General features: G+C 46.5%; 1 protein-coding gene across 1 annotated transcript in view; it reads right to left on the reverse strand.

The window, feature by feature from the left end:
* The window catches only part of LOC120108395, a 55,197-nt gene extending 39,125 nt beyond the window's left edge, over window positions 1–16,072 (reverse strand). Inside the window, 11 exon segments of the mRNA XM_039121996.1 lie at window positions 4,253–4,325; window positions 4,441–9,186; window positions 9,910–10,239; window positions 11,497–12,193; window positions 12,284–12,347; window positions 12,443–12,646; window positions 12,649–12,788; window positions 13,463–13,596; window positions 13,675–13,866; window positions 13,960–14,210; window positions 14,557–16,072. Coding sequence (XP_038977924.1) covers window positions 4,253–4,325; window positions 4,441–9,186; window positions 9,910–10,239; window positions 11,497–12,193; window positions 12,284–12,347; window positions 12,443–12,646; window positions 12,649–12,788; window positions 13,463–13,596; window positions 13,675–13,866; window positions 13,960–14,166 — 6,787 coding nt within the window. The 5' untranslated portion in view covers window positions 14,167–14,210; window positions 14,557–16,072.
* Window positions 16,073–26,054: the final 9,982 nt, after the last annotated feature.

Raw genomic sequence — 26,054 nt, forward strand, 5'->3', positions numbered from 1 at the left:
GAACATCATAATTGTTTTCCACCAATTGTCCAACGAAAAGGAGATTAGTGGATAACTCAGAAGAAACAAAAACATTATCCAAGGTAGGGTTCAAGTTTCCAACAGCAGTAATGGGCAAAGCACTCCCATTAGCTATGTGAATAAGAAGGTTACCATCATACAGTTTGACATGTGTAACGATAGTTGGCGAAGATGTCATGTGGTTTGAAGTAGCAGAATCAAAGTACCAAGGTTTGCGATTACCTAAGATGCCTAAGGCAAAGAAAGCAGAGATGATCATTTGCTGAATCATCTCGGGAGTTACAGCACCTGTGGAGGCTGGAGTGGACGAGGATGAGGCATCAACAGTGAGCACGGGAGGGGCAGCAGACACAACAGCATGGTATGCCCCTTGCTGGCGATTCTGAGGTTGAATAGAACATGCAATGATGATATGCCCATTCTTTTTGCAATAATTACAGAACTTCTTTGTACAATCTCGTGCAATATACCCATACTCCTTGCAACTATAGCACTGAAATGATCGCATGTCACGGCCTTTACTCTTTCCTTGCACATCATAAGCAACATTCAGAGGCCCACTTGAGGAAGCTTGCTGCTCCATGGTTACCTGAGTCCTTATGTGTTGCTCCTCTCTTAGAAGCTCACCTAAACAGATGTCCAACGAAGGTGGAGGATCACGATTCATAAGATTAGAGCGTGTAACCTTATACTCAGGCCGCAACTTCATGAAAAATTGATCCCTCTTGCTGGTCTCATGGATTTCTTGAATTACAGCAGGGAATTCAGATGGCACCTTGCTATATATGAGAGTAGAATATTTAGTCCAAAGATTCAGAAAAACAAAGTAGTATTCTGAATGCACCGACTTTCTTATGAATAACCAGCAAGCTCAAACTCCAATTGAAAACATCGAGCAGAATTGTCTTGATGGTAAACCTTATTCAGATAGTCCCACATACCCTTAGCCATTTTGTAGGGATGCAGACTAAGAATAATGTGGGGCTCCATAGAGCCAATGATCCAAGACATAACTCTTGCATCTTTTGTTTTCCATGACGTCTTGTCAGCAACACTTCCGTCACACTTTGTGGAACCATCAATGTGTCCCCATAACTCCTTGCCTTTGACCAAGATTTCAAACTGAAACTTCCAAATGAAGTAGTTTTTGCCCGTGAACCGAATACAGAATGATTCTCCTCTCTCAGATATAATAACAGTCAGAGACAACAAGAATAATAAAAAAACTACTGTAAGATGTGTAAGAAACTTGTAAGAATACCAGCACACCGGGTCAACCGATTTCACACAGAACAGCTAGCTAATCGCAACAAGAACTTCAAGAAACTAGTGCACAAAACACCTCAGCACAAGAATTCTAAGAAACTGCTGCACAAAGCAACTCCACAGAATCACACACAAGAAAATCAGACGCCACGCCCAGAAGGATCGCACAGACCCCCACAGAGCCCACGCACAAAATAATGCCAGGAAACTGCCGCACAAGAGAACTCCAAAAAAAATAGACCAAGAATCTCCAAGAACTCCAAGACCGAGACAATCACAATAAGAGAGAAATTTCCAAGATAGCTCTGATACCATGCCAAAATGTCAAAAGAACCTGCCTCCATTATGCGATTATACCTCTCTTAAATAGAGAAGTATCTGTACAAGAAAGTTTATCTGTACAAGAAAGTTTACGCTATTCTTGCTATTATAGCTGTACAAAACGTGCCCCTACCTCTATTTCCTAATATATAGGATCTATACAATAAATTGCATAATTGACTATCTAAAATAGAGGATTTGGGAGATATTCTAACATGCCTAAAATAGGACTTTTAGAAGATTTGTCATTAAGGCCAGATACTCTTGATGACATAAATTGCCTTCCCGCACCCATTCTTTCAGATGTCCTTCTATCCAAACCACAAAACTATGACTTACTACATGTGCTTGGTTGATTGTGTTACGCTCATAACCATAGATTGCCCAAAAGTAACTTTGCTCCTCATGCTGCTCATTGCATTTTTGTTGGATATCCCTAAGGGAAGCGAGGTTACTGAATGTAAGATCTTCATACCAAAATGACTTTTACTTCTAGAGATGTCATATCCTATGAGCATGAGTTCCCATTTCAAACAAATGATCCAAGTGCCTCCCAAGCACCCATGTTGCCCGCAGAGGCTGCACCATATAGAAGTGCCCAAAGCAATTGCAAGAAGCACAACAGCCACCCCTAAGTCACCTCAAAATATTGCTTTAGAACCTACTTCCGCAAATTCTCACCATCATTACCATATCAGTCCCCGCACCCAACATGACACCATAAGCAATCAATGTCCCTACACACCAACCACCTAAAATAGCACCAAGGTGATCTATTACAACCATGCTAGAGCTTCATACCTCAACGACTATGTATGCTCAACTCTTACTAGTGCTACAATTGCCATCTCATCACTCCATGATTCTTCCCCAAGTAACTCCAACCCCATTTTTAATCATGTCTCTCATCAGAAAATTTTCCCCTTCGCATTTTGAATTCCTTTCGCCATCTATTCAGGTGATGAGCCATCTTCTTTTGCCCAAGCAATCAAAGATCCCAATTGGTGAGAGGCCATGGCACAAGAAGTTGCAGATTTAGAGAAGAATAACACCTAGATCTTGGAGAAACTCCCCCATAGAAAGAAGCCTATTGGTAGCAAATAGGTCTATAAAATTAAATACAAGGCCTTAGCTGAGCTCTACAAGGCTCGACTAGTAGCAATAAAATATACTTTATAACAACCCGAATATCACCTAAAAAGGCTAGATGGAAGGTATTAGTTGGGCTCCTTAGTCCTATATAAGTACGCAAGATCTCCCTGGCGAATAACCGACGTGGGACTAAACACATGCCTGCACGAGTTCTCACATACTCCCCCTTGTTTAAGCCCTGGCATCCTCGCTAGGGTCCAAGTCCATTCAAATTCAATCACAAACACCACGATCAGCTCGTGGCCAACTCAAATAGGCCAGTGCTAAAGTATCTCCGAGTCTACATAGGTCATGGACCGGGTCTACTATGATATCATTTGTAACAACCTAGGACCTCACCCAAAAAGGTTAGCCGAAAAATATTATTTGGATTCCCTAGTCCTATATAAGTACCAAATATCTCTCTAGCGAATAAAATAGAAGGCATCAACTGCAATAAGACATCCTTCGGTGCTTGTTGATTCTGTTCGAGGTTGGTTTTTGCACCATACACAATGCATTCCTTCATGGGGATCTTCATAAAGAGGTATATATGATCTTGCCACCAGGTTTTTCATGAAGGAGGGAGACACAAGTTTGTCGGCACCATAAATTTTATACCGTCTAAAATAGGCATCTTGCAACTAGTTCGATAAATGTATTACTCTTAAGCAGATTAGGTTTCAACAATTTGCTGCTGATTATTCATTATTTATTGTTGTATAAGGGAAGTGATTTACTGCTCTCTTGGTGTATTTTGATGATATGATCATAACCGGGGATTACCCTTCTTGTATTGCTTCTCGCAAGCTACATCTTGATGAATTCTTTCATATCAAAGACCTTGGCACTCTCAAATATACATGACTAGAAATGGATACTCTATTAGGAGGAGATCCAGCCTAGTCGGCATCTGAGCATTCCCAAACTACAAAATGTCCTCAAGCACCTTACAGAATCTTGCATCCTGGTTCCCCCTTAAGATACTGTCGAATCCAATATACTCTTACTTGGTACATGCTCCTTTGAAACTATGTCAACTTATTGCTAACTGATTCTCATACTATCATGATAATGTCACCCCTGATTCCATATGCTACAAAGAGGTCACAAGTATGTTGAAAAAATGTGTAATGCCAGTAATCTGTTGGTGCATTATGGATCTTCAAAACATGTTTTATCCTAAATGCTTAGAAAACCTATAGGATTGTGGTTGTTTGATTTACCAATATGATTGTTCTAAAATTCATCCATCTAGTCAGAACTTAGAAATTAGATAAAAGAGAAAGATACATGACATCCCATAAAGTTGCTTGAGCTTCCATCCTTGAACGAACTCCAAGAATGAACAAACCCCTTTTTAGTTATAGTGGAATTCTTATGAGAGTCATGTTAGATTCATTGTTGACAAGATTGTAATCCCACTAGTGCCAAGTATTAGATGTCATAAAAGTGGAAAATAATATTAATTATAAGAAAAATAATAATTAAAATCAAGTAGGAATGAACTTACCAAATTCCTTCTTGAGCTTTGTTTTATGCTCTGATGTCAGATAGAAAGCTTGGTCATGGATCGGATGAACCAGCTAATGATAAAAGTGCAGTTCAATTACCACACAAAAAAAAGCACAATTAATAGTAACATGAAACAACAGATAAAATGCTAAAACACAATCTTGCTGACATAGGATTAATCCTAACCTGCTCTACTGGAGAACAGTGGAGACCTCTCAGCTCTGCAGAGTGCCTCTTGAGATACTCCTGCAACTTCATAACATCTTCTCTCCGAAAAACATCCCATACAGCAGCACCTTCTGACTGTTCTGGTTGCCTATTGTCACCGGAGTTAGTTGGCTTTCCATCCGACTTCCTCTTGCTGCCTCCTGCATATGTCTTCTCTACACCATACTCAAAATTTCCAGGCATGTTAAAGCAACCATTTTGTGGAAGATGAGACTCACCAGCACTTCCATTTTGGTTAACATGAAGGGATTCATTAGTTACAGAACCAATACTTAATAAACTAGGACCAGCAACATCTTGTGCTTTATCTCCACCAACATCCCCATTTGATTCAATTCCAAGAGGAACAAAATCAGGTTTACCCCTCAATCTACCACCGGAAAGCTTTGATTTTTTTCTACTCTTTTTCTTCTGGCTTCCAATTATCTTTTTCCCTACACGTATACCAGAACATTCAGGACTACCACTGCACTCATGAGTTTGTTTTTCAGGGCCCTCTTTCAGTGAGAAACCAGAAATACCAGTTCCCTGAATGTGCCTCTCAAAATCAATCAATTCATTAGCCACAGTTCTAGTGCCAGTTATACAAAAATCAGATTTCTCTTGTGGAATCTTCCCATCCAGCAGCTTTACAGTTTCAGTAGAATAAAGATCAGGTTTTCTCTTCATTATGATGCCCAAGCCAGCAAGATACCTTCCCTGCCTTTTCTTCCTGCCTCCACTTCTCTTCCTTTTGATGGGAACTGCAGCATCTTCAGGAATATAAGACAAAATGGTCTGTTTCCCCACATTATCTTCAAAATTTCTTTCTGGCACATGTCGTGTGAAGTCAGATCCAAACCCTTGCTTTGCAACTTCAACAGTAACATCAATTAAAGCTCTGCCACAACGAAGGCTTGCATCATTTCCTTCTTGTTCTTCATTTCTATCAACTTCTCTCAAGCTTTCAGCTTCAATAGGAAAAGAATTAGGTTTTCTCTTCATTTTGGTTCCCAGACCTGCAGGATTTCTTCCCTGTTCTTCTTTCCAACATCTACTTCTTTTTCTTTTGGAATGCATTACAGTATCTTCAGGAATATCACTACAGAGAACAATTTTTTTGTCAACATTGACACCAAAATTTCCTTCAGACACCATTCTGAAGTAGTTAGCTTCAACCCTTTGCTTGGCAACCTCAACAGTGCCACCAGCAAGAGCTCTGGCACTAGAAAGGCTTGAATCATTCATTGCTTGTTTTTCACTTCTATCAATTTCTTCCATGCTTAAAGTTTCATTATGAAAAGAATCAACTATTCTGTTCATCTTAAGTCCTAAATCAGCAGGGTTTCTTCTCCGCATTTTCTGTCTAGCTCTTTTGCCCATCCTTTTTACATGCATTACAGCATCTCCAGGTATATTGCTGCAGGGAATAATTTGCTTCCCCACATTAACTCTAAATTCTCCTTCAGGTGTGAATCCAATAAAGCCAGCTCCAAACATTTGGTTTGCAACCTCAACGACATCATCAGTTAGAGCTCTGCCACTAGCAAGGCTTGAATCATTTGTTTCTTGTTCCTCATCCAGGTCAACTTCTCCAACACTTTTAGGTTGGTCAGGATAGTGATCAGCTTCTTCATTGTTCTGCCGCTCCCTCATAACACCATCATCTCCAAGATTTCCATCTTGCATCAGTCCAGTGAAGTCAGGACCTGCCCCTTGCATTGCAAACTCAATAGTGTCATCAATTATGGCTCTTCCACTAGCAATCTCAACAGTATCATCAGTTAAACCACTCCTACTAGCAATGCTTGAATCATTTGCTTCTAGTCCCACATTCCAGTCAACCTCTCCAACACTTTTAGGTTTTCCAGGATAGTGATCAGCTTTTTCATTGTTCCGCAACTCCCTCACAACATCATCTCCAAAAAAATCTCCTTCTGGCATGCGTCCAGTGAAGTCAGGCCCTATCCTTCGCATTGCACATTCAATAGTATCATCTGTTACGTCTCTTCCCCTAGCAATCTCAACAGTATCATCGGTTGGAGCTCTGCCACTAGCAAGGCTTGAATCAATTACTTCTTGTCCTTCCCTCCAATCTCCAATGTTTTTTGGCTTGTCAAGAAACTGATCAGCTTCTTCTTTGTTCTGCAATTCCCTTGCGACACCATTTCCAAAATTTCCTTCTGGTGTGAGTCCAGTGATGTCAGGTCCTACCCTTTGCATTGTAACCTCCACAACATCATCAGTTACTTCTCTGCTCCTAAAAACCTCAACAGTATCATCAGTTAGAACTCTACAACTGGCAAAACCTGATCCATTTGTTTCGTTTTCTTCCTTTTGGTCAAATTCTACCATGCTTTTACATTTGTCAGGATAGTGATAAGCTTCTTCATTGTTCTGCAATTCCTGCAGAACACCATCATCTCCAAATTTTCCTTCCGATGTGACTCCAACGAAGTCAGACCCTGCACCTTGCGTTGCAACCAAAACAGTATCATCAGCTACAACTGTGCCTCTATCAAGGCTTGAATCATTTGCTTCTTGTTCTTCATTCTGGTCGACTTCTCCAATTCTTTTATACTTGTCAGGAAAATGATCAGCTTCTTCATTGTTATGCAGTCCCCTTAGATCACCATCATGCACCACCTTGCCCAACTTCTTAATGAATCCAGGAGGATTTCCCATTACCTTTCTAGGTTGGAGGAACTTCTTTTTGTCCATAAATTTTCCCTCTATATCCTTGATTACTACAAAATGTGCCTCGCCATCTTCAGTTTTTATTCCAGGCAAAACAGTACAAGCACCATCACATAAATCCATCCCTGAACAATAAGATTCTCCATCCCTTTCAGTTTTGACCACAGATAAGCACATATTTGAGTTACCCTGCTCTTTTGAGTGACCAACTTCATCAGCTCTTTTAGCATTATTATCAGTGTTCCCATTGGATCCTTCTTTCTGAACTTCATGCCCACTATCAGCAACTCCAGTTTCTTTAGTGGCACCCTGTTGTATGAGAAACTCACCAGTGCAACAAGTTTCCACATTTCTTTCAGTTTCAACAGATATCTGCACTTTCCTATTGCTATTCTCTTTGGCAAGGCCAACCTCTCCAATTTCACCTCTCATAAGAGTATCAGCACTTATTACAGAATTATTTTTATAAAATCCAGTCATAACAGTCTCTTGATGATACTCAGTTTTGATAGAAACACTGTCAGCTATGCATGGTTTGTGCAATTTACTAGAAACAGCACCATTTATCACCTTGCCCAACTTCTTAGTAAATCCTGGAGGTCTTCCCGTATATCCTCCTTGACTAATTTTCTTTTTCTCTTCAAATTTTCCTTTGCTATTCTCAACTCTGACATCTGATGTTCCATTGTTATCAGCTGTTATGCAAGATAAACCAGCCCTTCCATTTTGATCAATTCCCAAACAACAAAGTTTTCCATTATTTTCAGTTCCTTTGACACGTAAATGCATGTCTCCATCATTATTTTGCTCTTCAACTGTACTAATTTCCCTGTCTCTTTCATTACTCTTATCCTTGATGTAAGTATACAAACCAGATCCTGAGTTATGTACTCCAGATACAGCATTTTCTACATCTATTTTTGTCAACATAGACACCGAAGACCCATCTGTCCAGCATAGTTCTTCATTTCTTTCAGAGTCTACAACGAATAAATGAACATCTCCACTGTGCTCTATGGTCTCCCCAACTATGTCACCTGTTTCTGAAGTTATATCAATATCCTGATTACATCTCTCCTTACAAGCTTCATTCCTAGTACTTACCATATCCGACACATTCCACTGAACTGTTTTCTCCACAAAGCAGTCAGATATTAAAAGTTCATTAGATGAGGCACGAGCCTGATTATCATCAAACACTGATGTGGATTTCACAGTAGATGGGCCCTTTGTATGAATTCCATCAACATCAAAATCACCATGAGCAACATAGCCATGCATCCTTTCTTCTTGACTAAGACCCATCTTATCTTGTTCTTCTCTGTTAGCCATTAGCTGGTTGCTCACATTACAAGATGTGCTTCGCCCATCTTCTTCACAAATTACACAATCAACCTGAGTTTGCACCTGAAAAGCAGCCATCAATGATAATGGATTGTCTGCAGATGATTCAGTATGGATTTCATGAGCAATATTCTGATAATCTTGGGTCTTGCATGTTTTTTCTATATCTTCATTCTGAGACAACTGTCTGTCATTGAAATTACAGAAGTTATTTTCTTGTTCTTTTTCATTGACCAGTTCATCAAGATTTGCATAATCTCTAGTTCCATCAGCAGAGAAAAATTTAACACCTATATTCTGCTTGTAAGGACCACCATGCTCACCTGCTTCAACATTGAAATTGGAAACATAACTATTTAGATATTTTTGGTCTCTGGTTGTCAATTCTAATTTTCCCAGACTACAACCATTATAAGTAGGGACTGCATTTCCTGTTTGCTCATCAAGGATATCCTCAGGAGAAAAAGGTTTAAATGACAATACATTCCCATCATTTGTGTTATTTAAGTCAATGTTGTCCAGTACTGTGTAATTACTTGCAGGTGGTGCTGAGTATTTTTCATCCATTTTCAGATTGGTACTGATATCTTCTTTGTTATCTTGATATCCATGCCTCTTTTTCAACTCCTTTGAGTTCCAATCAAAAAAAAGGTTTACTTCTGTCATATGAGTCAAAACATTCACCTGAAATTTAAATAAATAAATAAATAGGATATCATATGAAACACAATTTCTCATTCAAATCAAGTAAAAGCTAAAAAGCACTTATGATGTCATTCATGAATTAGTCTATGCTAGTGAAACTAGTTGTCATATATGGTAAAGAAACCATTATTATTGGAACTTGGTAAATAAAACATATAGACATCTTTAACTACCATATATTAGTAAAAAAATGAGCTTAAGAACTAGAATCCAACAAAACATCATCATATGGTAACTCGTAGAAAAGAATGAAATGCCATAGCCATGTCCCTTTTTTATTGATAATTGGAAAAGATATCGAACAGCAAAGGAAAGGTATATAAGAAGAGAGTGACCATATCTTCAGCCAAAAGCTCATCATATTTTTCTGAATTCTCAGGCCTGTCAAACATGTGCTGGTCTTATCTCATAGAGAAACTCTCTAGAATGACTGGTATTTCATTTATTTCCATTTCTTTATAATGGTTCAACTAAATGTTTAGCCCTCACAGGCAAGAACTATCAGAAGATACAAAATCACAAGATAGAATAAAGATGAGGACAATAAAACAAAGCAGTACCCAAAAGTGGCTTAAAAAAATTAGGTCACTCATGTAATTATAACCATCAATGAAGTTGCAAATGTTTCAGTATTTCTATAAGAGATTTAACAGCTCGGCGAACACAACACAAAATCCCAATGAGATCTCTTATCAGACATACTGTATCAGTCTGATCAAAGTGAAGCAGGGTCACCGAATCTCCCCTGCCTATTTCTTTGTTAAGTCCATAAGCAACATGCAACCTTGGTCCCAAATCTGGTTTCCTAACATTTTCAGGCAACTTCAATGCAAGATTAAGAAATCCAGTTCTTGGATTTGTGTATTCCTGATAAGGCAAAGAACCAATTAATTCATTGCAGTGGCAGTATAAGCGCTCTCCAAAATAACTAGCTGGGGGCCAATCCTTAAGTTTGAGCATCTTTGGCCGTCGGCTTTTTTCAATCCATCCTTTGGTGTATCCTCTGAAAAACCGGTAGATATGCATCCCAACCTACAAATTGGCATAATTCATGACAATTAGAACCACATTTTTCAGTTTCATAAGAAAAGAATAAGGTATAAGTAATTGACCATGAGTTTCTAGGAAGATCCATATGAAATCCAAACTATAGATAACAAAGAAGAAGAATGAAAATAAGAAGAACTGCAACTAACAAGTATACAAAAATTTATATTTAACAATATTAAATTTCAGTTGTGCCCCTGTCCGTAGGTGTTGATTCATAGAATGAGAACAGAAGAATTGCATAACCATTTGACCAAAGTACAGTTGGCAAAGCGGTTAGCATACCAAAAACGAGAAAAAGACAAAAGAAGAGAAAAAAGAGGAGTGAAATTCATGTGGAAATGTCACAGTGTCCATGTAAACCATATTGCAAAACAGGATAAAAAGCATTGTCACTCTTTTTCAGCCTGTGATATAATGCACTATGAGCCAGCAAATAATTGCTTTGGTGCCCAATCCCAGTTTTTATTTCTAAGTAAGGGTTCAAAGAAGAAAAAGACACTGAAGCCATAGTCAGTTACGTAAACTATCTGCTACTATACTGTTTTTAGTTTTTTTAACTAGATCAAATTATTTTTGTCCCATTAGATCTTTCTACTTGCATCATAAAACAGAGGACATCAAATTACTTGCCAAAAACTAATGAATGAATGCATGAAGTCATGAACCACATTAGGAATCGGAAGATTTTGAGTACAAAAAGGCTTTCCTGAATTTTTTCCAACATTCGGTTGGAAGCCAATCTACACATCCCTTACAAATTATTTTCACCCAAATTTATTAGAACAGTAATTTTGTATCAAAGAAAAAGGAATTATATAAATAAATCATGATTAGCTATATGTTATATGCTAATTTCCTCATAATACCTAGTGCAAGATAAGAGGTATTTCAGATTGTAGTTAGTTAATATTAACATTACATTAACAAAATCAATAGAGCATAAAAGATCATTCACTTAGATGGCAAGATTATGCTTTCTCTTAGCTACCTATCAATTTACAAGTAGCGGCATGACATATTAAATGCATATGCACACCTTTCACTTTATAGCTGCGTATTGAATTTATTAAGTTATAGAAACATGTAACAAATAGTAACACTAATTGTGAGCTCAAAATTAAGAAAAAATGTTGGTTCTTATTAGATAAGCAAGAATTTAAGGATTTGAATATATAATTTTAAATGACAATACATAACTATTGCAGAGAGAATTTGATGCAAAAAAGTGATGAAACTAACATGGGACCAGTTCAAACAATTGATTGCCTTCACTTCAAAAAGATCTGATTCCTCCTTGATCTTAGACCTCTCACGCAATGCACGCAATATAACTTCTGGCTCCCAGCTCAAGCCCAAGGTGAAATTAAGCACATTGCGGATGATCACTGGCTGACCTTTAAACCAGTGCTGCTGAAAGTGCTCTAGCTCATCCTGCTCAATCTCTTCCGCATTAGGACAGTATATGAAGTTATCATCAGACTCCTCTCGACAAGCCGCTTTTCTTAATTTTTCCCTTTCATAATCTACCCGATTAGATGGATTGAAACAGAAGCAACGGGCAGACATATCAGGAAGTTTTACAAAGTTAAATGTTTGAAGAAGTGCTTCAGCTTTTTCTTCTAATTCAGAAAGCCAGTTTTCAGAAAATATATGCTTCAGATCCAAAAGAGAACTACCACAGCCACCTAGTTCCTTCGAGGGACAGGTCAGGCTGCCATTGCTGTTGGCTCTCCATTCTGTCAACGGCCTCGGTTTGTCTGCAGAAAGTCCTGCATGCACATAACCCTTCCCTATGGCTTTATATTGTAAAGATTTCATCCTTTCACCTCCAGGTAGGTGGAGATCACGAAGCTCTTGGCAACAACTCAGGCAAAGGGCATAAGAACAGGCATTGCAGCTTCTGTGAAGGTCAACAATAGAGGCTCCACAGTTTTTGCTGCCCCAAACCCATTACAGAGATCACTATTCACAGAATAAGCATAGGTTCATAATAAACAATTATTTTATCTAGAGGAAAGTGATCTACCAGTAGATGCCTTCGCTCGCAGAAAAACAAGCTTGTTTTAACTTTATTTCACTTGACAGAAGCCCTAGATTGGAGAAACATGTATCAGATATCAATATTATTTTTCATGGAAAAATGCAACAGTAAATAACTTAAGATACAGCATGATACAGGCCATACCTTGAATCTTAGCCTCAATTTCCTTCTCCGTCATTTGTTCTCGGCATAGTTCTTTCAACAATGGAACTAGGACATGTATCATATAACAAGAATACCTTATTTTGTCAGTTATCTTAATATTCACTCCTGAAGGCTGAAAAGGAAATGGCAGAAGCAAGTTGTAAGATAAATTCTTAAAGTAGAGTTTCAAATGCTGACACCAATAAAGAATAAATTGATTAAGAATGCAAAACACTGAAAGCCGACGCTTGCATTTTCCTTCCTGCGCAAACATGACTTGCAATTGCAATTCCTTCTACAGGATGGACAAGCTTTTGCACATACAGCTTCTGGTAACTTAGGGTACCTGAATTTTGAAAATATGCAAAATAAACAATGAATACAAGTGCTCAAAGAAATGGATGAAGCTCCACAACCAATATTAGAATAAGAAAAATTCACAATACATGTCAATGGATATGAAAATGCTTGAAATAACATCCGAGGTAGCACTAAACAGGAATCCTTGGTGTATCATGATCCATAAGCAGACTCCCAAATAGTTGGCACAAGGCTTGATGGTTATGGTACTGGTTGCTAGGAAATCAATCTTTTAATCCATTTCAGAATCTCCTATAATAGCCAGGGCTCACAATTCCTTTTAAAAGTTTCACCAAAAAGGGGAAGAAAGAGCTTGTACACTGTTCAAAGCTCTTATGGAAGTCCATAAGGATCCAGATGAAACAACTAGAGATCAGTCAGCAAAACTTTGCCATGCATTTCTAAATTAAACAAAATGGAAGAACAGAAACATATTTACAGTCAAAACATCGATGTGAAGTCATTTTTTACAAGTTAAGTCGCACCCAAGTTCAGCAATTTGTGACAAGCCAATAACAAATTCAAAGCAACAATACAGATGTAAACAATAAGCTAACCAAGAAACATGAGGCAAATTATGACACTAATGCAATGATTTACAGCTCAAGTCAGGTAAGATATAGCTACTAAAGCAGTGATAAGAGATACAAATACCCTCACCATCGCTTGAGGCATTGAATGCAGTATTTCTTTCTTTTGCACGTCAAGCACTCCACAACTCTTCCTTTATTATTCTTATGACATTGATGACAAGTAAGGGAGGTCACATTCTTCCCTGGCTTTGGCCGACCAGCCTAATGCGATTACCAAAATTTAAAATAAAACCAAATAAAGAAAAAGGAAAGCCAAGCTGAAACAGAATAACTACACACCGAAGCCATCTTTCCAAGACCAACCCCCTTTCCGGAACCACTTGAAAGTGCAGCAGCAACAGGAGAGGAGATTCTCTCTAAACCCTCTTTCCTCAACTTCAATTTTTTCCTTCTCCTACTCAACTTCTCCAAAGCCTCCCTTTTACATTCGCCCAACAGGTCCAAAATCCTTTCTTTCCCTTCCTCATTGCTCTAGCAAAATAAAAACCAGCATATGCTCAAAAGAATGAACCTCAAAAAGAAAAAAAGAAAAAGAAATTGAAACCTCACCAAGATCACCCTAACCTTGGCAACGGAAACCCTAAATCTAGCCTTTCTTGATCCCAGAGAAACCCTAGCCATCTGGGACCTCACCAGATTCTGCCGGTCATGCAATGAACAGAGGCTCCTCCCGTCGATCCGCCGGTTCATGCACCTCCACGACCTGCCGTCGCTCCTGCCGCACCGGAGCTCCTCCGACAGGGTCGCTGCCAGCGCCGCCCCTCCCTCCATCGCCTAAGAGCCCTTCTTCGCCTCACTCTTCGGTTCCCGCTTCCCTTCAAGAAGAAGAGCAACAAAGGTGGAATTAGGGTTTGCTAAGGGTTTGGTCCTTCTCGGTGCGGAGTGATGGTGAAGGGTACGAAGAGTCTCGACGTCTGGAAACGGCCGTCAGCGCGGACGCCCCGGGGGGAGGGAGGGAGGGGGGGGTGGGGAGGGGGGTTGGGGGGGGTGGGGGTGGGGAGGGGGGTTTGGGCGGGCGTGGATTAAGAAGGGGAGGTAAGAGGTCTTGCCTCGGAAAGCAAGGAAGCTTGGAATAGCGGGAAGTCTTTTTAGCGCGTATATGGCGTCGTTTTGTCCGCTTCGATGGTAATTATTTAAATTTTTACAGAAATATCGATTTACCGTTGCTCCGCTGGCTGATTTACTAAACAATCTGACGGAGAACGCCGGAAACGTACATCACGCCCACTGTTGTGCTCTCTCTCTCTCTCTTCTTCTTCTTTTTTTCTTTTTTTTCTTTTTTTTTTTAATGAAACCCTGTTGCCGGCAAATCCACGGGCTCAAAGCTTTCCAATGTTTACCCGTCTTTGTCAAAGAAACAACTATATAGAGCGCATGATGCGGAGCGCCTGGTGCGCCAATTTTTGTGCTACGGCTGAGGCATTTCCTCAAACGCCTGGTATACGAAAGGATGATCGGAGGAGGGGCCGGAAAGGAAAGGGCGGCTCCCAAGGCCTCGAGCGAAGGTAAGGCCAATGCTGTGCCGCGAGGTTCTAGGTCGGTCCCGTCTTGGGCGGAGATGGCTGGAGGCCGCTCTCGGCAGGTGTTCTGGACAAGTCACAACATCTCGTCGGCGGAGCTCAAGGTACTCCAAGGACACTACACCGGCGTTCTGGAGGTCTCACCGGAGGGTTGGAGGAGGAGAGGAGCAGCTGGAGCTCCTCGGCGGTGATTGTCCGAAGCCTCGCCAGGAAGGTCCCGGCGGAATGGATGGGGAAGGAGTTGAGCTCGAAGGGGGGACTCGGCTACGCGGCCGAGACTTTCCAAATAGCGGAGGATCATGTCGCCGTTCGGTTCAGGAAGGCGGACGATCGGGAGGCGGCGATGGTGAGAGGACCGTGGCTGGTAGCTGGCCAGCCCCTCGTCGTGGAGCGGTGGCTTCGTCCCTAGGGTGAACAGAGTCAACCGGCTGCTGGTTTGGGTCCGGATGCCGGGGTTGCCCATGGAGTTCTGGAGGAAGGGCACGATAATGGAGGTGGCTATAGCGGCAGGTCTTCCGGTTGCAGTGGACCGCTTCACCGGGGAGCACCGGCAGGCGGGTTACGCGAGAGTGAAGGTGGAGGTCGATGCCAGACTACCCCTACGGCCGGGGGTGTTCGTTCGAGGCCTGGATGTCGGATTTTGGCAGGAGTTCGTCTACGAGTGCCTGTCGGTAGTGTGCTTCAAATGTGGTATTATTAGCCATGGCGAGGGTGATTGTTGGCCGGACCTCCCGCCGCCACGGAGGATTGGGAGGACACTAGGACGCAGGGACAACCGACGAGGCATTGGCTTCCGGGGGGGTGGCAAGTGTGTCCTAGGCCCCTAGATCACCACCAACCAGATCCGAGCGACGAAGCAGGCGGCGGCCGGAAGCTCGGGCCCCGGGAAGGGCGAGGTGCCCGGTCGGAAGCCATCCAACCCGATAGCGGAAAGGGCTAAGGAATGCTTGGGGAAGGAGGGGTCGGCCACACTGGCTTCGCCCCCAGATCTGAAAGGGAGGCAGAAGCCGACGAAGGTCGCCCGACAGAAGTCGCCGACTACAGTCGCCATGGAAGAAACAAGGGAAGCAACTGGTGGGGCGGCGAGCGGAGGCGGGCAGCTCAGGGGAGGCGCCAACTTAGGTGAGGCAGTGTGCCTGGTGCAACCGGGTGGCCCATCGGGTGGAGCAGAGGTACGCCGGACCAAGCCCACAGAGATCGGAGTCGCTTGTGCTAAGGCGCGCTGAAGCGGGCCCGGAGCCCTCCGTAAGCGGACCGAGCTCCTAGGCCGGTCGAGCCGGATCTGGGATGAGGCGTACGCAGGCTGGGCCAGGGCAATCAAGGCCAGGCAACTTCGACCGGCCTAGGCCAATGCGGAAAGAGCTCCGAACCTGGGCCTGGGCCGAATAAGGAATTGGGTCGGGCCCCGTCCGGAGCCCACTACGAAAAGACTGAAGTGGATCGGGCTTCTTCTTCGGTGGGTCCAGGAGATCCAGCACGGGGCCTGCCATGGAGTCCGGAACCTCCTTCACGGATGGAGGGAAGGCCGGAGGAGCCTTGGGGGACTCCGAGAGGGGACGAGGAAGCGGCCTGGTGCCGGTGCGACAGTCATCCCCAGCCCCGACGCCCAGATCGGCATCTCAGCCCCCATGGGTGGCCGGCAAGAGCACGGCCAAGGCGACGCGATCGTTGTCAACGGTGGCCCTGCGGTTATCGCCGGCGGTGGAGGAGATGGGGTTCAAAGGAAGGAAGGTGGATGGCGTGGGAACAGGGGAAGCCGACGCTGTTAAGAGCCTTGGAGGAAAACCGGGAGTGGAACCTGTTGCTGGAATTTGGACCCGGGGGCGACCGCGGACCGAGGAGGAGGAGCTCCGGCGAACACTGGCGGGCGGCAGTCCGTCGGTGGGCGGCGTTCTCCGGAGGACCTGCAAGAAGCCGGTGGCCGGGGTTTCCGGCGCCGGCCCTCCGATGCTTAAGTCAGAGAGGGGCTTAATCTTGGAGAAGGAGATGGACTGTATGTTGAAGTCCCCCGCCCTCCCTTGGGAGGAAGAAGCCCCTTTTTAGAGGAAGAAGCTCCCCTTTTATAGGAGGAGTGCCAGGGTTACCTGTGATGTGACTGGGCGAATTAATGGGTTACCGTCACGATTCGACGTGGGCGTGGAAGTAATGAGTTGCCGTGGATGGCCCGTTCCCATCATGGGAGGAGATGACGTGCAGTCAGAGCTTGCTTGTGGCGCGCAGTGCAGTCCATTCTTGGAAATGGTGAGGCATTGACAGTCGTAGCAGGGTATGGTCCCTGGTTGATATGTTGTGGCATGGCCGGCAAGTAAAGCATCGTGCGGTGAAGCTGCTGCAGGGCATGGCCACAGCATATGAATGACGAGGTCGACCTTCTGAAGTCAGCTCGGCCTTCTGTGCTCGGCCTTCTGTGCTTGGCGGCCTTCTGAGCTCGGCAGCCTGCATAAACTCGGCCTCCTGAGCTCGGCAGCCTTCTGAGCTCGGCAGCCTGCATGAGCTCGGCAGCCTTCTAAGCTCAGCAGCCTGTATGAGCTCGGCAGCCTTCTAAGCTCGGCCTTCTGGTCTCGACAGCCTTCTGTGCTCGGCCTTCTGAGCTCGACAGCCTTCTGTGCTCGACCTTCTGGTCTCGGCCTTCTGAGCTCGGCAGCCTTGTGAGCTCGGCAGCCTTTTGAGCTCGGCATTCTGGTCTCGGCCTTTTGAGCTCAGCAGCCTTCGGAGCTCGGCCTTCTGAGCTCGGCAGCCTTCCGAGCTCGGCATCCTGCATGAGCTCGGCCTGGATGAGCTCGGCCTTCTGTCGGATTTGGGTGCTTTAATTATTTGTGGGGTGGTCCATTTTTCCCCCAACACTAACCCCGACTTCCGAGTTCGAGCTGCTTTTTGGCTTGGACGAAGGAAGTAGTCCAATCGTCGATCATCCAGTAATATAGCCAAATATATATGGAGATGTGCATGCCAAGTAGGGTATACCTCTCATGCAGTTGGAGTTAAGTGCTTCAGATCGACTCAGCAGCCTTTTTTGGCTTGTGGTCGACTCAGCAGGGTGCCCCCACTCAGATCGGGGCGTGTTGTCGTAGGAGGCGTCGAATGGCGTTGAATGTCGCCGAAATATCGTCGAATGTCGTTGAATGCATCGGGGGTCCGCGTAGGTACTATCCCGTCTTCCCGAGGTCGAGGGAGATTGGGCTCGCTGTCGACTTATCGAGGCATCTCGACCTTAGTCGAGGAGGCGCTACGGAGGGCCGCGAAGGTACTACCCCGTTGTCGATGTTGAGCGCCACGGAGGGCCGCGAAGGTACTACCCCGTCTTTCCGAGGCCGAGGGAGCTTGGGCTCACTGTCGACTCAGCGGGGCATCTCGACCTTAGTCGAGGGATCGTGCGCAAGGTCGAGGGGTCTGGGAACGCGCTGTCGACCTGCGACGCTTTTCGAGGTCGAGGGGTCTGGGAACGCACTATCGACACTCGGGGCATCCCGAACTTAGTCGAGGAGGCGCTACGGAGGGCCGCGAAGGTACTACCCCGTTGTCGATGTCGAGCGCCACGGAGGGCCGCGAAGGTACTACCCCGTCTTTCCAAGGCCGAGGGAGCTTGGGCTCACTGTCGACTCAGCGGGGCATCTCGACCTTAGTCGAGGGATCGTGCGCAAGGTCGAGGGGTCTGGGAACGCACTGTCGACCTGCGACACTTTCCGAAGTCGAGGGGTCTGGGAACGCACTATCGATACTCGGGGCATCTCGAACTTAGTCGGGGTCTTTGATGGAGATGGAGACCGAAGATGGCCTTGTCTGTTGGTGATCGTGCGTTCCCACTTGGAGTGGGGCGACGTTGGAGATAGAGATATCCGTAGGTCGTCTTTTGCATTCTCCGACCTGGAGATAGATAAAATATTAAAATTATTTAAAGTCAAAGTGGCATCTTGTACATTTTGGAGATATTTTGATGGCTTTCGAGTTTCGAAGTCCCTCAGGACTTGGCTTAGCACCAGCTTTCTTTGGCTCGATTTTCTAGGAGAGGTGTTCTGCGCTTAGGCTTCTGAGCTCGGGCTTCTGAGCTCGGCAGCCTTCTGAGCTCGGCAGCTTGCTGAGCTCGGCCTTCTGTGCTCGGTAGCCTTCAGAGCTCGGCCTGGATGAGACTGTTGCAGGTCGTGGCTGCAGCATGTGGATGACGAGCTCAGTCTTCTGAGCTCGGCTCGGCCTGCATGAGCTCGGCTCGACCTGCATGAGCTCGGCCTTCTGAGCTCAGCTCGACCTGCATGAGCTCGGCTTGGATGAGACTGCTGCAGGTCGTGGCTGCAGCATGTGGATGACGAGATCGGCCTTCTGAGCTTGGCTCGGCCTGCATGAGCTCAGCCTGGATGAGACTGCTGCAGGTCGTGGCTGCAGCATGTGGATAACGAGCTCGGCCTTCGGAGCTTGGCTCGGCCTGCATGAGCTCGGCCTTCTGAGTTCGGCTCGGCTTGCATGAGCTCGGCCTGAATGAGACTGCTGCAGGTCGTGGCTGCAGCATGTGGATGACGAGCTCGGCCTTCTGAGCTCGGCTCGTCCTGCATGAGCTCGGCCTTCTGAGCTCGGCTCGGCCTGCATGAGCTCGGCCTGGATGAGACTGCTGCAGGTCGTGGCTGCAGCATGTGGATGACGAGCTCGGCCTTCTGAGCTCGGCTCGGCCTGCATGAGCTCGGTCTGGATGAGACTGCTGCAGATCGTGGCTGCAGCATGTGGATGACGAGATCGGCCTTCTGAGCTTGGCTCGGCCTGCATGAGCTCGGCCTGGATGAGACTGCTGCAGGTCGTGGCTGCAGCATGTGGATGACGAGCTCGGCCTTCTGAGCTTGGCTCGGCCTGCATGAGCTCGGCCTTCTGAGCTCGGCTCGGCCTGCATGAGCTCGGCCTAGATGAGACTGCTGTAGGTCGTGGCTGCAGCATGTGGATGACGAGCTCGGCCTTCTGAGCTCGGCTCGGCCTGCATGAGCTCGGCCTTCTAAGCTCGGCTCGGCCCACATGAGCTCGGCCTGGATGAGACTGCTGCAGGTCGTGGCTGCAGCATGTGGATGACGAGCTCGGCCTTCTGAGCTTGGCTCGGCCTGCATGAGCTCGTTTCGGCCTGCATGAGCTCAGCGGGGGCTTCGGTGATGGCGACGCTCTGAAGGAGAGCAACGTTACGAGCGCCATCCTGAGGACATACACCCGTGAGGAGGGAGTACATGCTGGTTTCTTGCTGCTGGAAGACAGAAGAGTTTGAAGGGCAATGAGATTTAATGGGGCTGTACCCTTTACCACAGAGGCTTACAATCCCATTTTAAAGTTCCATAACTCTCCTCCTCCAGACCTCAGCTTTTATTTTTCTTCCCCTCCAACTCGTTGGCGTAAGACTCGGGCTACTACTTCTTACTGGTTCCCCCCACGTTCCACGTCGTTGCAGCAGGAGCCGTGCCTGATTTAAGATGGCTCGGGTGAAAGTTTCTTCCTCCGCTTGACGTGAACCCGTGGAGGTGGCACAGGAGGGGCATCCACTTGTTGCAGGCTTTGGACTGCAATGGCTAGCGCTTGGACTTGCTGCATCAGCGCGTCGAACTGCTCGGGTTGGACTTGTGGAACTTGATCTACCGGAGATCTTGGTGGTGAATTCTGGACTGAACATTCGGGACTTGGAGCACGATGCCGGGAGGCATTAAAGACTCCTCTGCTCCTTAGTTTCATGGCCGCAACTCGGGCCCTTCCTCTAGCGCCAACTGTTGCTGGAATTTGGACCCGGAGGTGACCGCGGACCGAGGAGGAGGAGCTCCGGCGAACACTGGCGGGCGGCGGTCCGTCGGCGAGCGGCGTCCTCCGGAGGACCTGCAAGAAGCCGGTGGCCGGGGTTTCCGGCGCCGACCCTCCGATGCTTAAGTCAGAGGGGGGCTTAATCTTGGAGAAAGAGATGGACTGTATATTGAAGTCCCCCACCCTCCCTTGGGAGGAAGAAGCCCCTTTTTAGAGGAAGAAGCTCCCCTTTTATAGGGGGAGTGCTAGGGTTACCTGTAATGTAACTAGGCGAATTAATGGGTTACCGTCACGATTCGACGTGGGCGTGGAATTAATGAGTTGCCGTGGATGGCCCGTTCCCATCATGGAAGGAGATGGCGTGCAGTCAGAGCTTGCTTGTGGCGCGCAGTGCAGTCCATTCTTGGGAATGGTGAGGCGTTGACAGTCGTAGCAGGGTATGGTCCCTGGTTGATATGTCGTGGCGTGGCCGGCAAGTAAAGCATGGTGCGGTGAAGCTGCTGCAGGGCATGGCCGCAACATGTGGACGACGAGGTCGACCTTCTGAGGTCAGCTCGGCCTTCTGTGCTCGGCCTTCTGTGCTTGGCAGCCTTCTGAGCTCGGCAGCCTGCATGAGCTCGGCCTCCTGAGCTCGACAGCCTTCTGAGCTCGGTAGCCTGTATGAGCTCGGCCTGAATGAGCTCGGCAGCCTTCTGAGCTCAGCAGCCTTCTGTGCTCGGCCTTCTGTGCTCGGCCTTCTAGTCTCGACAGCCTTCTGTGCTCGGCCTTCTGAGCTCGGCAGCCTTCTGTGCTCGGCCTTCTGGTCTCGGCCTTCTGAGCTCGGCAGCCTTGTGAGTTCGGCAGCCTTTTGAGCTCGGCCTTTTGGTCTCGGCCTTCTGAGTTTGGCAGCCTTCTGAGCTCGGCATCCTACATGAGCTCGGCCTTCTGTCGGATTTGGGTACTTTAATTGTTTGTGGGGTGGTCCATTTTTCCCCCAACAGAACCTAAATGGCACCTGGTTGAGTCGTTGAGAAGGATGTGGGGGCGTCTTGCACGGTTGAAGGGTCGGCTGGCACGGGAGGGTCTGTGGTGGGGAGAAGTCATTGATGCCAGGCTCCCAGCACAAGCAAATCCTAAAGCAGATCAGGGGGGTGTTGCTAGAACCCACTGGGGGCGGCGTGGAGGAGACGGAGTTGCTGAGTGGGACGGGGGTAGGGCCTAGGGAGGAGGGTCGTATCTTTGTATGAAGATATTTTTGTGGAATTGCCGTGGCCCAACAAACAGCCTTTCACCCCGGCTTTTTGGAGATTGGTGGAGCTTCATGATCCGGAGGTCCGCGTCTTATTTGAGACTCGGCTGTCCGGACGGAGTCTGATATGGGCTAGAAGATCCCTGCCGAGGGGGTGGGGTTCTTATGTAGTGGAATCAAGAGGTTTGTTAGGTGGCATTTTGGCAGCGTGGAGGAGAGAAGCCTGCAATCTGGATGTGTTCATTATATGATCAGTAGGTAGTTATGGTGATCTCAGAGGGCACTAGGGTGCCATGGGTGCTAGTGGCGGTGTATGCTAGTACGGAATTCAGAGAAAGGAGGGTGCTATGGGATGAAGTAATGAAGCTGGCTCAGCAGGGGCAATCGTTGATGGTGGTCGGAGACTTTAATGTTATAGATAGGCTGCAGGAGAAGATGAGAGGGAGGCCTTTCACCAATAAGAGGGAGACCAGGGAGTTTCAAGACTTCATTGCTGGGAATGGATTAACTGACCTTGGTTTTGTTGGCCCACGATTCACATGGTGCAACAACCGACAGGGGCAGAACAGAGTATGGGAGAGACTAGACTGAGTGTTTGCTACGACAGATTGGATCTAGAGTTTTTCGAACTATGAGGTGAGCCACCTCCCTCGGATTGCTTCGGACCACTGTTCGATACTGGTGAGCACCTCTATACAGATTCTTTTTTATTGTCCTTTTCGATTTGAAAAGTTTTGGTTATCATATCCCAAAACATGGAAGGTGGTTCGGGAGGCATGGATGGTGCCGGTGCGGGGGGATGCAATGTACAGAGTGTCTCGAAAGCTGGAAATAACCAAGCGGTGGCTACAACGGTGGAATAGGGAGGAGGTGGGGAATATTTTTGATAGGGTGAAGGAGGCGGAGGTGGCCATAGCAGAGCTGCAAGTCCGAGAGGAGCAGAGGGGGGTTTAACTGGGGTGGAGTTAGGGGAGCTTAAGAGGCAGCTATCCTTGTATGATTCTCTTCTCAAGCAACATGACGTCCTATAGAAGCAGAAGTTTAGGATATAGTGGATCAGGGAGGGGGATAGAAATACCAAGTTCTTCCATTAGTCGACAATCATTAGAAGACAGAGGCATAGATTTGGGTTGCCAGGGGACCTAACAGTTAGACCACAAAGGACCCCGATGCTATCAAGCGGATTTTTGAGCAGTTCTATGGGTATAGGTGGACGGACTAGGTGAGCAGTGGGATCCCGCAAAAAATACAGCCACCAGCTACTAGGGTCATGGAGGAGGAGAATGCGGTGTTGACCAGTTCGATCATGGCTGAGGAGATTCATGAGGCTTTTTGGTCCCTAGCTGAGGATAAAGCTCCAGGGCCAGATGGGTTTCCCTCTATATTTTTTTAGAAGATACTAGCCTGTGATCAGACGAGACGTAGATGAGGCGGTCTAGCAGTTCTTCAGCACAACTTCGATGCCGGCGGATTGGAAGAAGACCTTTGTCATCTTGATTCCTAAAAGATAGGATGCTGTGGAGCCGTTCCACTACCGACCTATTAGTCTATGCACCATCCTGTACAAGGCCACGACCAAGGTATTAGTAGCCAGATTGAGGTGTATCTTACCAAGGCTTATTAGTCCTGAGCAGGGTGCCTTCATCGAAGGATGGAGCATCTCTGATAATATTCTCATCACTCAGGAGTTCATGCATGACTTTCAGAATGCCTCGTGTCGGAGGAGCCTTATGGGGATTAAGCTAGATATGGAGAGGGCCCATGATAGGATGGGTTGGGACTTCTTACAGTACTCACTGGCCGAATTTGGATTCCACGAGGATTGGATTGGTTGGGTCATGGGGTGTGTTTGATCTTCCTCCTTCGCCATTTTGATCAACGATTCGTCCACACATTTCTTCGAGTCATCTGTTGGACTGCAATAAGAGTGTCCACTATCGCCATTACTCTTCATTTTGTGGTCGGACGCGCTATCTAGAGGTCTGCGGCATGCAGCGGAGTCCTGGGTATTGGAGGTGTACAGCCCGGGGGCGGCGACTACTCAGATACTTTTTGTTGATGAATGACTGCTTTTTGTGCGAGCTACAAGGCAGGTTGCAAGGGTTATATGGAGAATTGTGGGAGAGTATTGTGCAGCTTCAGGCCAGCGGGTAAATTTGGCCAAGTTGGTGATCAGTTTCAACCCCAAAATCAAGGCGCAGGTGAAGGCATCTATCAGGAAGATATTGGGGGTGGGGGAGCAGGAGGGGACCATGAGGTACTTGGGGATCCCTATCATGGGTCGTCGGCTTCGGAGGGGGGATTGTGCGGATGTGGAGCTCGGTATCAGATGTAGATTGGAGGGGTGGCAGACCAAAGCTTTGTCGATGATGAGTTGGGTTACCTTGGTGCGATCGATTCTTAATTCCATACCGATCTATTTGCTGTCGAATACCATAGTGCTGGTGTCCCTATTGAGGTGAGGTCGTTGGAGCAGCTATTCAGAAAATTTATTTCGGGCAACCAAGGAGGGCGAAGGGGTATACACCTGATGGCATGGAAGGTTGTGTATCAGCCGATACGTTAAGGCGGTCTAGGGATCTAGTCTAGGGAGGTTCTCGCAGCGCGACATGCAGCTAGATTTATACTGGAGCCTGATTGTTTATGGAGTGCCCTACTGAGGGCCAAGTATGGAGTTTACATAGCGACCAGGAAGTTTCAGGCTGGTCGGCGATGCTCCTTTATTTGGAGGGAGATTTGCTCCTATGCGTCGATGATGCGGGCTGTGGTCCGGTGGGCGATGGGTGATGGGCGCTCTATAGATGCCTTGGAGGACAACTGGATATTGAAGGAGGCACTTTGTCGTATACCGACCTTCTTTGATCCATCAAGGCTAGAGGGCCGTCGAATGAGCGACCTGACTGTTCCAGCCTAGAGCAGGTGGGACGAGCCACTAATTCGGGAGGTCTTTGGGGTGAAGCTGGCTGAGTTGATCTTGGCTATTCTGCTACCCGCGATGGAGGTGACGAACAGGTTGGTTTGGGCGGCTACATGCAGATCTAGGGTATGCATCATGGATATCCGGGGGGTGATGGGAGGGGAGGTTGTTAAGCAAATGGATGGTGGTGGATCTAGAGGTTGCGGGTCCAACCTCGTGTGGCCCTGTTTCTATGGAAAGTGGCTTGGGGCTGCCTACCTACAAGGGGAGTGTTGGCGGGGAGGGGTGTTTGGATCACTCAAAGTTGTGCCTGGTTTCCGGATGTGGAGGAGTCCATCAATCATGTGTTGCTTGGATGTGAGCGGGCATTACAGATCTGGAGCTGCGCGGGCCTTCTACAGTGTCAGGCTACCCGATCTGTAGATGACCTACTACACTAGCTGAGGGTGGCTATGTGAAGCTCGAGGACGGTGGCGTGGGGGATTCAATTGGCCTATATGGCGTACCACATATGGTTGGATAATAACGCCAAGGTTTTCGACGACAGGCGGGAGTCTCCGTGGAGTATTGTGGAGAGAGCCCGTATCCAGGCGACTGAGATCATCAGGGCTACTACTATGAAAAGTTCACTTGGGATGGCTAGGAACATGTAGGACCCCGTTCGGCTACTTTAGCTCCCAGGTTCTTCCTTATCTCTTAGGAGCCCCCACCCCTCGGCTATGTAAAGGTGAACTTCGATGGTAGTGGTCCTAGAGTCGGCGGCAGGGCCGGTGTGAGTTTTGTGATTAGAGGTCATGATTCACAGATAATTGTTGCGGGTGTCCGGAGTGCCGATGGGCGCTCAGTTATACGGGTGGAGTTTAGGGCAGCATGGGGGGCATTTTGTTGGGATTTGTATCCTAAATGTCAATCATCAATATATTGATGATTGAATTTTGTAAATGAATTGACAAATTAATAAAGTGTTATTTGGCATTATTCATCATTTCATCTTCAAATGAACTCTTATATGATGAAGTCCTTAGGACTTATGTTATGATAAAGGAGGATTTATCTTTGAGTCCTTAAACTGGTTCGCGACCAAATGATATGTTGTTACTGGGATGACCGTATTATCGAGATTAGATCGTTGTGTGACATATACGTTGGTTGTCCTCTTAACCAAGGAGTGTGGAGACACTGGTATGCCACACAGATGAAGTGTAGGAGTACATTTCACTGAACGTGACCAATTCCGGAA

Source organism: Phoenix dactylifera, unplaced genomic scaffold, assembly GCF_009389715.1.
Source record: "Phoenix dactylifera cultivar Barhee BC4 unplaced genomic scaffold, palm_55x_up_171113_PBpolish2nd_filt_p 001313F, whole genome shotgun sequence".
Taxonomy (NCBI): Eukaryota; Viridiplantae; Streptophyta; class Magnoliopsida; order Arecales; family Arecaceae; genus Phoenix; species Phoenix dactylifera.